Source organism: Gopherus evgoodei, chromosome 22 (genome assembly GCF_007399415.2).
Source record: "Gopherus evgoodei ecotype Sinaloan lineage chromosome 22, rGopEvg1_v1.p, whole genome shotgun sequence".
Lineage (NCBI taxonomy): Eukaryota > Metazoa > Chordata > Testudines > Testudinidae > Gopherus > Gopherus evgoodei.
This window is the reverse complement of record NC_044343.1, coordinates 2,069,077-2,085,024: the sequence shown is the minus strand read 5'-3', so window position 1 is coordinate 2,085,024 and position 15,948 is coordinate 2,069,077. Positions and strand designations below refer to the sequence as shown.

Below are 15,948 nucleotides of genomic sequence, written 5' to 3'. Positions count from 1 at the left end.
GTTCCCGGGAAGCCCCTGTTGCTCTCTGGCCGCCTGCCCCGTGCAGCGGGCACAGTGCCCCCATCCCCTCCGCTTCACAGGCAGGGTCCTGGGCATGGGCCACTCTCCCTTCTCAGCGCCTGGCACACAAGGCCCCGGCCACTCGGTGGGCTTCAGCCAGCACAGGGCCTTGAGGTGGCTTTACGCTGCAGCCTGAGCTGCAAAAACCCTCCATCCCCTCCCCAGCCTAGGGGCAGCGCCGTCCCACACTCAGCCCCTCTCCCCGGGGTGCAGGGCAGCACATCCCCTGCCTGGTCCGGCCGGGCGGGGGTGCAGCCAAGGGAAGGTGGTGCCAGGCAGCCCCCCCGGGAGTTTAGCAGCAGCTGGAGGCTGCACCAGGCGAAGCCACCGCCCCCTGACGCCAAAGGGCTAAGGGGTCGTTCCCCCTCCCTGCCCAGTCCGCGCTGCTCTTTGCGCCCTCGCCGGAGCAAAACGCCACTCGCGCAGCCAACCCCCGCCTGGCGGCCCCGGGCTCCGGGCGCGTTGTCTGCCCGGCCATGGGCCCGGCCCCATCCCTGGCCAGAGCCCGGCTCGCATCCAGCCTCCTCTGGGCGCTGCTGGGCGCGGCGCTGGGCAGGCAGGAGACTCCGCTTGGCCAAGCCCTGGGCCTGAGCGCCAAGCCCGGCCCCGCGGCGCCGGCCCCGGTGCCCTCCGTGCTGTGGCGGATCTTCCAGCGGAGGCAGCTGCAGCCCCCCGGGGCCAGCGCGCCGGACCGCGCCTGCCGGGTGGAGGAATTGGACGTGCCTGGAAACATCATCCGCGTCTTGGCTGACCAAGGTACAGAGACCCGGGGGTCCCTCGGGGGCTGGGGCCAGCCCGTCTGGCGCGTCCCCCTGCTTCCTAACCCCCGGCTGGGAGCCTTTGCATCAGGCCTCGTGGCGTGTGCTGGAGGGAGGCGGGGGGGTCCTGTGGTTGTAGCAAAGGGCTGGGAGGGACTGACTCGCTGAGCAAGCTCAGGCAGGTCACTGCTCTGTGCCTCAGTTTCCCTAGCCGTGCCATGGCAGATAGTCTCTCCAGGGTGAGCTGAGTAGGGATGTTTGTGAGACACGTTGGGATCCTGCAGGACAGTGTGGGGCTGAGTTGTTATTGTACCTCCAGCCTCGCCGCCTCCTCTGACATCCTGGGAGGGACTTTTTCTGTGTCTGGTGCGTAGCTGAGGACAAGACCAGGGCAGAAGACGCTGGGGATTTGAGTTCAGTGCCCTGTAGTGCACTTCCCCGGAGCAGAGCCCTGGCCCTGTCTGACACCCAACCCTTCAGTTCTGTAATACTCCTTCCTACACGGCAGGCCCTTGCTTTCCCAGAGGCAGCAGCCCTGTGCATGTTTTAAAGGAACTGGGGATAGTTGGGCTGGAGGTAAGGTCCCTTAACTGGGTGTGATTAAGGCAGCTGCTGCGTCTCCGGTGGCTTAGCTCAGGTTTGCATTCACGTCTTCCACTTAGGGCAGAGAATGCAGAAAAGCTTGAACTCCCAGTGCCCTGGGCCCTGGCTCACCGACAAGGCCTGGCTGGTTTTCTCTTTTTCATCTGCAGGCCTGGCTCCCACCTCACCATTCAGTCCTTGTACCTTAGCTGGACGGGCAGCAGCTCCAGCTGATTCAGGCCTGGGCCTCTCCGGGCCTTTCCCAGTTGTTTGCTAGACCCCTAGGGTGCAGCCCCACTAGACTCGCTGCTTTAGTGATCTGCTGTTTCCAGTTGCAATCAGGGCCTGAGTCCAAAGGGCCCAGCAGACCGGTCCTGCTCGAGCAGGCCCTGGTAATCGTAGCACTGAAATGAGCAGTACATTCTGCAGCCCCTGCCGCGAAGGAGGCAGATATTATCCTCTCTCAGATGAGGAAGCTGAAGCACAGAGAGGTTTAGTGTCTCTCTGAGAATCAAACAGCGAGTGGCAGAGAACCCAGGCGTTCTGGCTCCCAGGTCTGTTCTTTAGCCACGAATTCAGACTACCCAGCCCTGTAGCTTATGCAGACCTTTGCCTCTGGTGCTGGCTCTGGCTTGTTTCTCTTGTACAGTCTGCCACTTTCTCTTAGCCAAGCAGCCTTCGCCCAGCAGCAGGGACATGACTCTGCTGTGGTGCAGCTTCCAGATGATGCCGGGCTAGTGGGAGCCTCGTGCCCCAGCAGTGACTGGCTGAGAGGGCAGCTGTATCTTTAAAATATTGAACCTTGTCCAGGCCCTGAACAGGGGCCCTGGGTGAGAGCAATGCCTGTATCATTGGGGAGGGGGCAGAGAAGCACACCCCTCAGCTCCCCGGGATGACCTCCTCCCTCCTCGCACTGATCAGAAAGTGGGAGAGACTCTTGTGGACTCGTTCTGTTCCTCAGGAGAGCCCTGACTGCACTGGGAGAGTTGAAGAGCAGAGGGACAGCGTGCGGCTCCAGGCACAGGCTGAGGCAAGAATGTAGTTGATGGTCAAGGCAGGTATTGGGGAATTGGAGTTTGCCCGCTTCTCGTCTGGGGAATGGGGAGTTCAGGTCAGGTCGCTACTGCTCTGAGCATTAGTGGGTGTGGGGACGCCCTTCCTGCTCACCGAATGCCACCTCCTGTTTTCCTTCCCTCTCAGGCCACTTCATTCACAGTGGGGAGCCCAAGACCTTCCTGTGTCTGGAGAAACGGCTGTACTTTAATTTCTCTGTGTTGGAGGAGGGGGAGCAACTGACAATGGCTCAGCTGGAGATCAACTTCAGCCACAACTCCTATCACACTTCCAGTGGCGGGCAGGTCTTTGAGCTGCGTCTGTACCAAGCCCTGCAGATGTCTCTGCGGGGAATGGCCTCCCACATGTACAACCACAAGCTGCTGGTGGCACAATCCTTCGCACAGCTGCACAAGTCCCTCCTCTTCAACCTGACCGAAGTGGCAAAGGGCTGGCGAACCCCCAGCAAGAACCTGGGCTTGATCCTGGAGATCTCTGTGGGCAGCAGGGACAGCACCATGGCCTTGCCGCCCCGAAGGCTGCAGAACCTCTGTGCCAGCATCGACTCCTTCCTTGACACCTCGCTGTTGGTGGTGTCCCTCAGTCAGAAGCAGTGCCAGGCCTCCAGGAAGAGGCGAAGTTCCTATTATACCCCAGTCACCCCAAGCAACCTCTGCAAGCCAAGGCGGCTTTACATCAGCTTCAGTGACGTGGGCTGGGAGAACTGGATCATCGCGCCGCAGGGATACATGGCCAACTATTGCCTTGGGGAGTGTCCCTTCCCACTGACGGCAGAACTCAATAGCACCAACCATGCCATCCTCCAAACTATGGTGCACTCCCTTGACCCAGAAGGAACCCCCCAGCCCTGCTGCGTCCCAGTCAGGCTGTCCCCCATCTCTATCCTGTATTACGACAACCATGATAACGTGGTGCTGAGACACTACGAGGACATGGTGGTGGATGAGTGTGGCTGCAGGTAATGGAGCTGCTCATTGAGATGTGAATAGGGAATGGTCAGTGCCTGGAGTAACTGGGATTTTTGATGTAATAGGTCAAAATGTATTATGTCTCCTTTGTGTGGGTGGGTAGGGACCCTCCCTTCCATCCCTTGGTGCAGTTAATGGCAGAACTACCCCTTTGACGCATTGTTGAAAAATGCAGCCTCAAGGGGGGAGCTCTTGACTTCTGGCATCAAGAGGATAATGCAGTTTGGGATTCTAATGTAATGCTGATTGGCTGGAGGCATCAGACTTCCAAACTCCCTGGAGCCTTGCTGGGAGCCTGGTGAAATCTAAGGGTGATAGTCTGAGCCTCCTCCCTCCCCCCCCCCCCCCATGTCCCCCAGTACTGAGCAGAGGATGTTGGCACCAGCTCCTTAATCCCAGCACTCCTCTCCCTCTTTCTCCTTCCTCAGTTCTGACCTGGAGGCACTGGTGTGGTGCAGTACTGTATCCATCCCATATGGCTGGAGCTGGTGCCCATGACACTGAAGAATGAATTCTGCTGGCCCTTCAGTGCCCCGCAGCTTAGCTTGCCCACACTTGCAGGAACAGTAGCATTGCCACCCTTGCTCTAAGGAGCAGCACTGGATTCTCAGCTTCTTGAGCCTAGCGGGGTGAGCCTAGCATGGATTTTTCCCCCCCAGAACAGGAAGACAGTGACTAAACTCTGCCCTCTTTCCAGTGAGTGAAGAAATGACCAGGGCTTCAGTTTGATTGAGTTCTTTCTCCTCCACTGGGCTGTACTTCAACTAAAATATCACCTGTGCCTGATACCACATTGCTTTTGAAAGGGCATTACTGCTACCAGCTGTTAGATGTCAGGACAGTGGGGCATGGGGAATTGAAGTGAAGTGTTTTCAGACTGAGAGCTCCTAGCAATGTAAACACGCCTTTTTGTGGTGAAGAGGTTGCCTAAGAGGTCAGGCTCTGGCTTTTGAGTAAGGCAAGAATCCTGGCTTGGGAAATTTGGCCTAAATTTGTTTTTTTAAGGGGCCATCAATTTTGGGCGTCCACCTTGATTGAGGGATGCTGAGCACTCACCAATCCCACTGACTCATTGCAGGGGGGGAAAATTCAAGCGGCCAAAGTATTTCAAAACAACTTAAAGACAATTCATTGATTCTTGAAAAGTGTTACGTTACCCATTGAGTGTGAATCCAGTCTACGGCGGGCAAGCAGGCAGATGGCTGCAGAAAGCAGTAGAAAGATGAATAGACAAAAGTCTCCTTTTAAAATGTGTTTTCACCTTGATTATTGTCAGAGTTCTCTAGTAATAGGGAAAGAAAAATATTCCCCTCCTCCTAATAATTGTGTCTTTCATAAGTCACCTTGCACTAGCTGAGCAGCCAATGCCTAAACAACATCCTAGTGAATAAAGGGGGGTGGGGGGAAGAGAGGGGTAAAGCAGTGGCTTGCGCAATTATTTAATGCACTAGCCTGGCACCCGTGGAGCACTGAGGACTTGGCTCCGTGAAAGTTCAATAGTCTCATTTGAGCCTGATTCCAGTTGACTCCGTACGAGTTTAACACTGTTTGTAGCAGGAACTAGGACTACTTAGTCCTGTCCTTATTGCACTGTTTAGACAGATTACGTATGTTAAGGCATCAGGGGTATGTCCAATGGATCTGATGGACCAGCCATGGCAGATCAAGTTTGCTGTATTCAAGTCAGTGGGGTGAGGACCCTCTCCCTCTTCAACACCTACAATGACAGGTACAAGACGAAAAACAGGAAAAGGGATGACTTCTAAGTACAGAATTTCACAGGGCTCCTTCATAGCAGCAATGCTCAGCCTGAAGGCCAGAGGAGCAGGGGCAGTTGAAGTTTGAGTAGGTCTCCCCCTGCACGACCATGCAGAGTGCAAGCCAGCCCTGTTCTGAAAGGAATCAGTTTATTAGCTTGTGCCGGGGCTAGGTGGCTGAGGGATGGCCTGTTTTCTTCAAAGTGGGACTCATGTTAAAATGAGATTGGGGGGCGGGGGGATGTTTGAAGTCTTAAAGTAGCTATGCTTGAAGCATGGGCAAGGTTGCCAGCTCATTCCTGTCTTTAAAGTCATGCCACTGAGGTGCTGCACTTGTTAAATCAACCACAGCTGCTTAACTGAAGCTCTGAGTCATGTGACTTGAGTAATCCCCACTTTCCTCCCCTTCCAGCTGAAAACTTCTGGGGGAAGTGCTAAACTCTCCCCCTTGCATTGAAGTGTTTCAGTGACTGAATTTTAGACAAGTTATCACAACAGAACCCTTCCCAAGGCACCAAGCACTGAACCTCCCCCTCTTCTGCTGTAGCTAAAACAATATAGCAGTTGCGAGCTACAGGCACAGGGCCCTACACTTTAGATCTGTGCATGGTGGCAACCTCTATGGGTGCATGTCAAACTGGAGCGCAAAGTGAAGTTTTGCTTTTCAGTGACAAATACAGGACAATTATTTTAATCAGTTTTGGGAGGGGGGTTGGGGGGGGAGACAAGGAGCAAGGAATCTGAATTAGACTTGAAACTGTTTTTTAAATGTCAGTCAGATTGAAATTAGTGGAGACTTGGTTTTTTGTATCTACCTTGTAATGTGTCTATTAAAGGTTTCACTAAGTATTAACAGGAAAGACTTTTGTCCCTGTGGAAAAACAAAAAGGTTTATCCTTATTTTAATTAATTTGCACAGACAATGTACTCCCCCTACCTTACATAATGAATGTGTTGTGCTACTAGATACACCCAAGTCTTTGTTGAACAGGAGCAAGTAAGGCTGAGTACTTTAAGGCTACCACAGTTCCACACAGGTGACCTGCTGTTATGCACTAACATTTTCAGGTACCCTCTGCACTGCCATTTATAAAGGAGTTAGATGCTAGTTAGATTAGTGACTGTGGTTTATAAGATCAATTACTCAAGTTTAATATTTTATGAACTCCAGTGGCTAGCCCCATCTTAAAGGAGTCAGTCAATTGCTTCTGAAAAAACTAGAACGTAACAGTGACAAGCTATAATGTTTTTCCTTTTTAAATACTTACCCTGACCTCTTCATGTGCAGGGTATTTCCTGGAACTAAACAAACTTGAATTTCTATGAAAAGAGGAATTCTAGTTTTTGTTTTACTGAGTGTCCACAGCAGATCCAGGAACTCAAAGCTCAGTTCATTTGGGTCACATTTGTGAGGGAGGCTTTTGCTTTCTTTCTATCTAAATCTCCACTTGCATTTACCAAAGCACAAAGATGACTGACTAATGGGCTCTGTCCTATCCACTGGGCAGTCCAAACAATTAAGAGGATTCTCACACTAGCAGGGAAAGACAGCTATAACCATGGGAAATACTTCGTGGACCACAATGGACACATGAAATAGCTACTTTAGTGATCACAGCCCCTGTGAAGTGATGTCAGTGCACTAACACTAACAACTGGGTTTGTTTAGTTTGGAAAAGAGAAGACTGAAAGGGGACATGATAGCAGTTTTCAGGTATCTAAAAGGGTGTCTTCAGGAGGAGGGAGAAAACTTGTTCACCTTAGCCTCCAGTGATAGAACAAGAAGCAATGGGCTTAAACTGCAGCAAGGGAGATTTAGGTTGGACATTAGGAAAAAGTTCCTAACTGTCAGGGTAGTTAAACACTGGAATAGATTGCCTAGGGAGGTTGTGGAATCTCCATCTCTGGAGATATTTAAGAGTAGGTTAGATAAATGTCTGTCAGGGATGGTCTAGACAGTATTTGGTCCTGCCATGAGGGCAGGGGACTAGACTCGATGACCTCTCGAGGTCCCTTCCAGTCCTAGAGTCTATGAATCTAAAACATGAAACGTGCTCACAGCATCAGCAGCCTGCTATACTAAGCTGAGCTTGTGCTTCAGTCCGAAAGCAGTGTGACAAAGTTTACTGTATTTGTACCTTAAATAATGCTACTTTCAAATGCTTGACTGCTGTACCAAATGCAGTTGGTGGCGTGAATAGTTTAGATTGATAGGCCCAGTCTTAAGTCAGCATGTGTGAGCTGAATTTTTTATTAAAAGGACCTGTTCAATTACTATGTTGTCTCAGATTTACCACCAGAGCCATGATCAGAGTAACTCGAAGGGGGGCAGATGAAAGCCTTAACAGGGTCTTACTGGAAGAAGTAAGCTCTTGCCATCAATATTAAAAAAAGATCAAGCTCCTCTAACATCCTTTCATAAAAAGGGGAACTGACTACTGCCATATAACCTCTATGTGCGTGGGCACAGACTGCCTCAGTGGGTTTCTAAACATTCCTACAGCATGCACATGCCTGGACAAGACCCAAAGGAGGGGATACAGGTGGAGTACTTACCTTTAACAAACTTTTCACAGTTCATTTGCTTATCCATGTATGCTATAAACACACCACACTTTTGTACTAGTATGTGTTAAACTGTAATAAACTTGAAGTTTATACAATCAAACACTGGGCCAAACTGTCACAAATATTGTTTTTAAAAGGTCCAAAATGATTACTGAAATATAGGCCCCAGCTTGAATGCAAGAGCTCTTTATTAATTTTTTTATTGATGACAAACAGGTTTAAAACATACAGACAAAATCAAAAAAAGAGTAACAGTGCTAGCACTGATGTCTGTGGATTTATAAAACTCAGAGTAACTGCTACAAAGGAAAAAAACAGCACAAAGCAGAGGCAAGCATTCCACCCAGTGAAATAAAGGGGTTGGGGGCAGGGGGAGAAGGGGTTACATTACTCAATGGATTGCATTGCACAAAGAGTTACAGCATAAACCTATCAAATCTCTATGCAACTACGCAGCCTACCCAGAAGGAAAAAAATTAAAAATGTTAATAAATAAAATAGTCCCTCTTACATGAAGGAAGGTGGCCTGTGTCTCCATTCTTTGCACACTGTAGAAGTCTAAACGCTGGAGGCTTTTTATAAACAAGAATGGTTTTTTGTTTCAGGAAGGTTTCTAATTTATTTTGCAGTTTATGGACAGTATAAACGAAAAGTGAATTCAGAACATCTGTTCTAAATTTCATGTGCACACTACTTACAAAACCTGTGGGTATACTATACTATACTGGGGATGGGGGGGAAGACAGAGAAAACTACAGCAAATACAAGTTATGAAAGCAGTTTGATAATCTATAGAAAGGACAGAATAATGCAAGTGGGTGTTTCCGAATTACAAGTGGGTTTTGTTATTTAGTCTAAGTACATTCATTGAGAGGGTTGTTTTCTGTTGTGTTTTTGTTGGTTTTTTTTAGTTCCTCAAAAAAAAAACAACTAGAAACACTTGGAGCCCTTTGATTATAAAGCTAACTTATTTCATAAACATTAAAAAACATCTAGTCTACTAATTAATTCTCACACTACTGATTTTTAGCCAATTAGGAGGTAGAGGTTATTCTAATTTAGAGATCTGATAAAAATGGGTTAGTAGGAATTTAAGTTCTCTGTGCTGTTTCTAGAAAGGTTTAGACAAATAAAATGCTCCCAGTGTTCCCACTTGACTTGTTTAGGACACAGATACAACTTAGAAACTGGATGGCTTATTTATGTGCTGTTTTCAGTTTGACTTCCAATTACTTCTCAAGCTAGCACTGATGCCACAGCCACGTTCACGACCTGAAATGCAGTCTCCAGGGTTGTTTTTAACTTCAACACCTGAATCATTCAGGTAGCTGCATTAAATCACTGAAGAAGCCACACAAAAGCCTAGTCCATTGTCTCTAATTATACCCATCTATCAGAGGCCACCTTCCAACAACTGCCTGCTTTTTCCATTTTTTTTTCCAACCTGCTTCAATATCATTATAGAGTCTTTACTTCAAAACCAATATAATCCCCAGTTTCCACTACTTCCTCCCAGCATCAATGGGAGTGAATAAAGCAGGCCTCCTAGCGTCTTTCCCTCCAGGGCCGAAGGGCACAGGAACCCATCCCCTTTTAAGCGCACAGTTCATCTTACAGAAAGGCTTGTTTTCATAGAGTAGAGTCCAGACAGTAGCCAATTAAAGCATACAGAAAACACTTTGAAACCCTGCTCCTGCTTGAGCATGCAGGCTCCTTTCACTCCTAACTGCTATCCATTGTAGGAAGAAGAGGCTGATTGCTGCAACTTTAAATCACACTGAAAGTTCTCAAGGTTGGTGCTCTAATTTAGATTTAAATTTTTTTGTAAGCTTCTCAGAACAAGGATCTCCCAGGTCCACTACTAAGAATTCAGAGACACTTCTACAAATTCAGTGCTCCTTTGAAAGAATCTCTTTAAAACCACCTTGTCACGAAATACCCGTTCAGAATGGGGGCGACATGATGACACTAGAATTTCAGAGCCAGTTTTGGACAACAAAACCTGCATCTCAGCGTTGAACAGTCACCATGTTCTGGTTGGTTTTCTGCTTGGCTTACTGTCACTTTTCGGCAGGATCTTTCCTCTTTAGATACTCTGCTTTTAAAACGTCAACACTTACTGCTAAAATCTAGTACCTTTTCAAATGAGAACAACTCTGAGATGAGGGTTTTCCTTTCCCCTCCTGCTCTGAAAAGTGATGCCCTGCTCGCAAAGAGAAGTATGGAATGAAGTGAAACCTGCTTAAGGCCCTCCTCTCAAGCTTGGTTGACTGGGGGAGCAGGGACTCGCCCTGAAAGAATGAGTGGTCAGCTGAGTTGCCTTCCCAGTGAGGCGCCAGTCAGTCCTTTGGTGCTCTCTCTCCTCTCCGGTCAGTCTCCTTGTCTCAGTGAGCTAGCAGTGGGCTCTCTCGCGCGCTCCTTTCTCTGTCCTCTCCCTTGGTTGCTTTCTCTTTCTTTCTCCTGTTGCTCTCACACAGTGGTGCTTCAGTTTTAGCAGTGGAAAACAGGTATCCATTTTATTTTATTTTTTTTATTACCCAGAATAAAATGCTGATGGAACTAAGCTCCACACAAGCTTAGCTCTTCTTCCTCAACCTAAAGAAAGGAAAGGACAACAACATTCACATTAACCATTTCCCCACTGCCATGTGGGCTAGAGGTTGCTTCGAGTAAAGAAACAGAACTGAATCGAAGTGCCTTACACTCTAATACTGTGACAGTCCTGTCACTCCACCATGTTGATATGCACGTTCACCCTGGTAAGTAGAGTCCTGTGACAGCGCCACATCAATCTGAGATTTAAACTCATCACCAAGGTAACTGTCCTGAAATGAGAGAGTTGTTCTGTTAAGCTCCCAAAGCTTTTGTAGTATTAGGGTCTCAAGAGCGTATGCTGCATTAGGTAGCAAATGGGATTGTGGCTGCCATGTAACAAATTTTTCCTTCAGACTAACTGTCCCCTTAATCAACCCCTTTGCTGCTGAATTTCTACAGTGATTTACCCAGTGTAGTTGCAAGTATTACTGAAATGCCCAGTATTTGCAATAATTTATGTTCCTCTTTAGGAATAGGTCTGATTTCAGGTTAGGGCCTACGGTGAAGTGAAATGAATTTACCATGTAAAAATGAAGGGCAACATAGATGTACCTGAATACACATACACCAGAGAGTTTAGTGGATGTACCTCACAGGGAAATATCCTTATATTCAGACTGTGAATGTGCTGAGGAAGGGCAATGAAAGCTACTCCCAAATACTACACGATATATACACACACACCCCTCTTCCACGCACAGGACGCCTAGCGGAAAAAAGCCACTCTGTAGCCTAGGCAGTTTATAGATAGGATTATTACACTCTTACCTGTGACAATTCTGGCTGGGAGAGTCCTGGTTGGCTCATCTGTGATGGCTGACTCATGGAGATATAACCCTGAGTCAGTGGACCCTGGGAGAATGGCTGAGACACCACATCTTGACTTGCTTGACTGTTTGGAAGGTTTGACTGGCTAGTTCCAGGAATCCCAAAACGATTTTTCTGGCGCCCACCTCGACTAGTCTTTCCTTTAGGTGTCCCACGTCCTGAAAAAGTTAGCCCCCACCAAGGGAGTGAAAATATTTTATATATGTAATGATTTTACATTTTGTTTCTAGTCAAATGTATACTGGTGGCTTAGCAAACTACACATTATACTTATTCAGGTAGCAACTATCTATGAATCTAAAGGTTTAGAGACAGTATAAAGTATACTGTTAGACCCTGACGGACAGGAAGTTTTCTCAGAGCCTGCTGGATAATCAGAAACTTTATATCATGTCCACCAATCCTTACAGCTGAGGAAGGCTAGACAATCTCCTCTGAAACCATCAACACTGCTTCAAGTTTACCCAAAAGTATTACCAGAAGCCATTGTAAAACACTCCCTCCACCTGGGCCTCAAAATGTCTCACTCCGTAGTGTCGCTGGGAGGGAGAGCCAAAGGTAACTAAGATGGTATTTTTGGTTTGTATTTAATGATTACATACCTGCGGCTGGTCCATTAGGCTGCCCAAAATATCCTGGTGGTGGCATTGGTGGCATCACAAGGTTGAAAGGGATAGGAATGTTCATAGCAGTGACATGGCTGGGTCCAGCACTAATCATCCCAATCTGATCATGTGTTTGGAAGTACATGTTTGATGGGCGTCCTAGAAAAATTTAACAGCTTAATTAACAGCTCAATGTTATTGTCTCTGGATGTTTTGTACTGTCAAAGCATTCCGTAGAGCAACCCACAGATCAGCAACAGTCAAATGGTTAAGTCAGGGTTTAGTTAAGTTATGAAATAGTTTACACTAAAGGTTAATTTGAGATTTCTGAAATGCCACGTTTGCCCGGTGGTCCGTGCCACAATTAAATTTAGAAATCAGTTTTCATTTAAAATTTTGCCCAAAGCAGTTTAGTTTGTACATGGTGAGAAGCTGTTCTTTACTTGGGAGCTTTCCAGAGGAATCTTAGTTCAGCATCAAAAAGTAAAGAACCCACCGATAACTACATGATTGGAAAGTCAATAAAGGAGTTCAGCTACCACAGCTTCCTTACCTTGACTGCTCCGGTCATAGACTGATCCTGGAATAATAGCTTCACGTGCATCATACATGGCAGTAGTCATGAAACGGGCACCCTAAAAACGTTACATGAAGTTAAACAATACATCCTTACATTTAGAACCAATGTTGCAAACTGAACAGCATTGCAACTTTACTCTAAAGTTCTTCAGGGTAGGGACTGTGTTAGGTTCTACCTGTCAAAGTATCAAATACATTTCAGCTTTAGATATATGCATTAAAAAGATCCAAATCTGCCATTTAAACCAGTCATTTCGTTTATTTCCAGTTGGTATTTTAAGAGTTTTTAAAATTTAAAATGTGCTGGAGTTTCATGAGACTGACTCCATTTCACAGTTCTTATCACACAGTTCTCCTCTGCTCTGTTCCTTCTGACTTAGGGTACCACCAGAACCCAATGACAAGTTATTTGAATTTACTGTCACTGATCTATATTTAGCTGAAGATACACCTCTACCCTGATATAACGCGACCTGATATAACATGAATTCGGATACAATGCGGTAAAGCAGTGCTCGCGCGGGGGGTGGGGGGGGGAGAGAACGGGACACACCTGTGGATCTAAGCAAGTTCAACATAACACGGTTTCACCTATAACGTGGTACGATTTTTTGGCTCCTGAGGACAGCGTGATATCGAGGTAGAGGTGTAGTAGGACAAAAGCACATTAAAGCTTAATAAGTTTAGTCATATCTAGGAAATCTGACATGCCTACAGAATGCTTAATCTTGAAAACTACTGCCTACATTTAAAACCCTACACAAGAAAGAGAAGGTTACTACAAAAAGGCTTCTCATCCCTGGAAGCAGATCTGAGGAGGCAACCTGCTTGGTCACATCCCACTAGCTTAAAAAAAAAAAAAAAAAGAAGAAGAAAAAACAGACCCAGTAAGTGAGAGAATGAGCAAGCTCCCTCCCCCCACTGCTCTGCCTCTGGATCCCAGGGCAGCTTTCACCTTTCCCTCATCCCACATAGGGCTCAGCTTCAGACCATAAGAAGCGGGGCTTCAAAACACTATAGAACCAGTCCTGCAGTATCCTGAAGCAGTGCTGGCCCTGTAAAAGCACTGTGCAGGCAAGAGACAGCAGGACAGTCACTACTGTCTCCTACAAAAGTCAGCCCCACCACCATCAGTTTCTCACTAGGACCAAAATCCCCACTGGCCACAAACTCGAGATAAAGTGGGTCTCAGGAAAATCTGATCATCTGATAGTCATGTTCCCCTTTCTCCCGTATACATTTTTCAAAAAGACAGACTAGTGTATTTGTAGTAACTTACTGGGTTGATGGTATTGACAAGTTTACGAGGCTTGCTGAACTGCATAAGGCTTTCTCGGAGATTGTTTAGTGGTCCCTCTACCAGTACCTTCTGCTCCTTGTAGTAGTTCAGCAGGTGATTCCAAAGTGGTTGTTTAGACAGAGCTTTTGGGTTCCCAACAATAATTACTCCATATCTATGGAATATCAGATAAGTCAGAAGTCAATTGTAAAGCTTATTTTTAAGAAATTCTACGTTAATCAAGTTAACATGACATGACAAAATGCAGAATAATGTAGTAAAAGTTGCTCAAGTTGAGATACAGTCTCCCTCTATGTGGCTGTAGCTCTCACTATCCTTATTTGTATGAACTGCAAAGAGAATACAGTCCCGGCTCAAACTAAGGCCTCAGGTTCCTAGGCACACACCTGAGTGGCAGCTGAGAAGCAGGTTGTGTTAGTTTTATACCCTGCTTCCAGCTTTTCCCAAACCAGTGGGGCTCACAGAATCTTACTAGTGGTTGTTTCGTGCATACCACTCCCAAAAGATTGCCCTACAGGCCTACCAGATTACTTCTGCCTACAGCAGGAATTGTCAAGGAGAGAAAAATGAGAAGGAGCATGTGGGACTGCGGAATGTTTAAATATGCTGCTTTTGCTGTGCTGGTGAACATCTGTGCCTGCAATTAAACACTTACAGCCTTACATAAGGCCTCTAAAGGCTATGGTTTAGAAGAGGACAATGGAAGGCGATGCAGCCTCAGATTAACTAGCTCCTTTCATTAGATGCCTTGATCTATTGCAAAACCCATTAAGGTGAAGCCAAGAGACATTGATCCTGTGGCCAATATTTATCACAAAAAGACTTTAGTATGCCATACAATCCTTTGAGAAAGATTGCTGCAGTGATCTCATTATACCAGTAATAGAATGCTATATTGACTAGTTTAGCAAACAAACCTACTGTGTGCTTCAACCAGATTAGTTTACCCCCCCAAAAACCTTTTAAAGTAAACCTGTGGTCATCAGTGAAACTGACAAAGCATTAATTTCACACTCCTCTACCCCTCAAGTGCCCCCCATGAGGCAAACTCTAGACCTATGCACAGGAGAAGAACCCAGAGAAACAGTTGCTGAGAGAGAGGCAGAGCAGTCCAGACACCCCAGCTTCTGCTGACTGTTGGAAAATGGGGAGAAAATGAAAGACATGGAACTCCCTTTCTGCTGCAGCAAATGGATGTGAGGAAGAAGGGGCATGCCTGCTTCAAGGTCGGACTCCTCCATCTACAAATAGATTATTTTCTGACAATCTGTAGTCACTTGACTATTAAAGGTATATGGACTAATGTGGTTTCAGTTGGTATCAGAGGGTTTCTAGAGATGTGGGAATCATTGTAACACTCCTGTCAGCTTACTCAGATGGTTCTGGTCACTCTCACATTTTCAGTAACAGTGTAATTTTTGTTGGGCAAGAGCTCAGGTAAGTAATAAAAGTCTGCTACATCCATGCAGAGTATTATAATCATACTGCACCTTGCTCTGGTGAGAGCCACATTAAGACGTCTGGGATCATTTAAAAATCCAATTCCTTGGTGCTCGTTGGCTCTTACACAAGAAAGGATAATAAAGTCCTTCTCTCGTCCTTGGAAAGCATCAACACTTGCTATTTCCACTTCCTGCAAAGGAGAACCACCATGTAAACTATGTCCCATTTGAAGCCCAGTGCAAGGAAGAGAACGTGCTAAGGATCAGTATTTTAAGGCATTTTGCCTGAACATCTCTACCCAACCCATCACTCTGCAAACAACATTGTTCTTGTGACATTAGTGGAATGATCGGATCAGTTAATGACTAAAAGCAGTTTAATTAAGGGACAAAAAAGCATTCTTGGTTCTAGAACAAATAGCATAACCATAATGCACTGACATATAAAAGTTATCATTCAAGAGGCATGTTAACATTTGTACCAGAAAAATAAATTAGCCCCGCCACTGCCAGACTGCCCTGTGGGCTCCCCACTATTCTGAAACACTGCTATTTTAAACAGTACTAATGGGTGTTGCAGCTCTCAAGCCATCATACTGGAAAATCCAGATAACTGACAGAGAAATTAGATTTGCTCCTGCCAGGAATATTCTACTAGCCTAATTTCCACCAAGGTCATCCTTCAGTGGACGATATCGTCACAAAATGTCTTCAGCTTTACAAAAAAGGGCTTCTAGTGAGTATACAGCCTTGGTCTCGTTTGCAGCATGAGCCTGAGTATAATAGTTGGTATATTGCAGCCATTGCGGGAGAGCTGCTCTTTTGAAGTAAG

The 15,948-nt window shown here is 46.6% G+C and overlaps 2 protein-coding genes across 3 annotated transcripts in view; one reads left to right on the top strand and one right to left on the bottom strand.

Moving 5' to 3' along the window:
- The first annotated feature begins 408 nt into the window (after window positions 1-408).
- GDF1 (growth differentiation factor 1) lies at window positions 409-6,928 on the top strand. The gene is made up of 2 exons (XM_030540491.1): window positions 409-816; window positions 2,601-6,928. The coding sequence occupies exons 1-2, from the start codon at window positions 537-539 to the stop codon at window positions 3,434-3,436; spliced, it is 1,116 nt and encodes a 371-aa protein (XP_030396351.1). The 5' UTR covers window positions 409-536; the 3' UTR covers window positions 3,437-6,928.
- A 1,009-nt stretch (window positions 6,929-7,937) lies between these two features.
- The window catches only part of UPF1 (UPF1 RNA helicase and ATPase), a 31,136-nt gene continuing 23,125 nt past the window's right edge, over window positions 7,938-15,948 (bottom strand). For both annotated transcript variants that reach the window (XM_030540228.1, XM_030540229.1), the window contains exons 18-24: window positions 15,165-15,307; window positions 13,654-13,828; window positions 12,349-12,430; window positions 11,793-11,954; window positions 11,131-11,348; window positions 10,470-10,592; window positions 7,938-10,362 (exon numbers count right to left, since the gene is read on the bottom strand). In XM_030540228.1, coding sequence (XP_030396088.1) covers window positions 10,473-10,592; window positions 11,131-11,348; window positions 11,793-11,954; window positions 12,349-12,430; window positions 13,654-13,828; window positions 15,165-15,307 — 900 coding nt within the window. In that variant the 3' untranslated portion in view covers window positions 7,938-10,362; window positions 10,470-10,472. The remainder of the gene's footprint in view (window positions 10,363-10,469; window positions 10,593-11,130; window positions 11,349-11,792; window positions 11,955-12,348; window positions 12,431-13,653; window positions 13,829-15,164; window positions 15,308-15,948) is intronic.

Excerpts from the sequence above, each read along its gene's own strand:
- GDF1 (XM_030540491.1), top strand. The coding sequence starts at position 537 with ATGGGCCCGGCCCCATCCCTGGCCAGAGCCCGGCTCGCATCCAGCCTC. Across the intron at positions 817-2,600 it reads CCGCGTCTTGGCTGACCAAG|GCCACTTCATTCACAGTGGG; the intron begins GTACAGAGACCC and ends CTTCCCTCTCAG.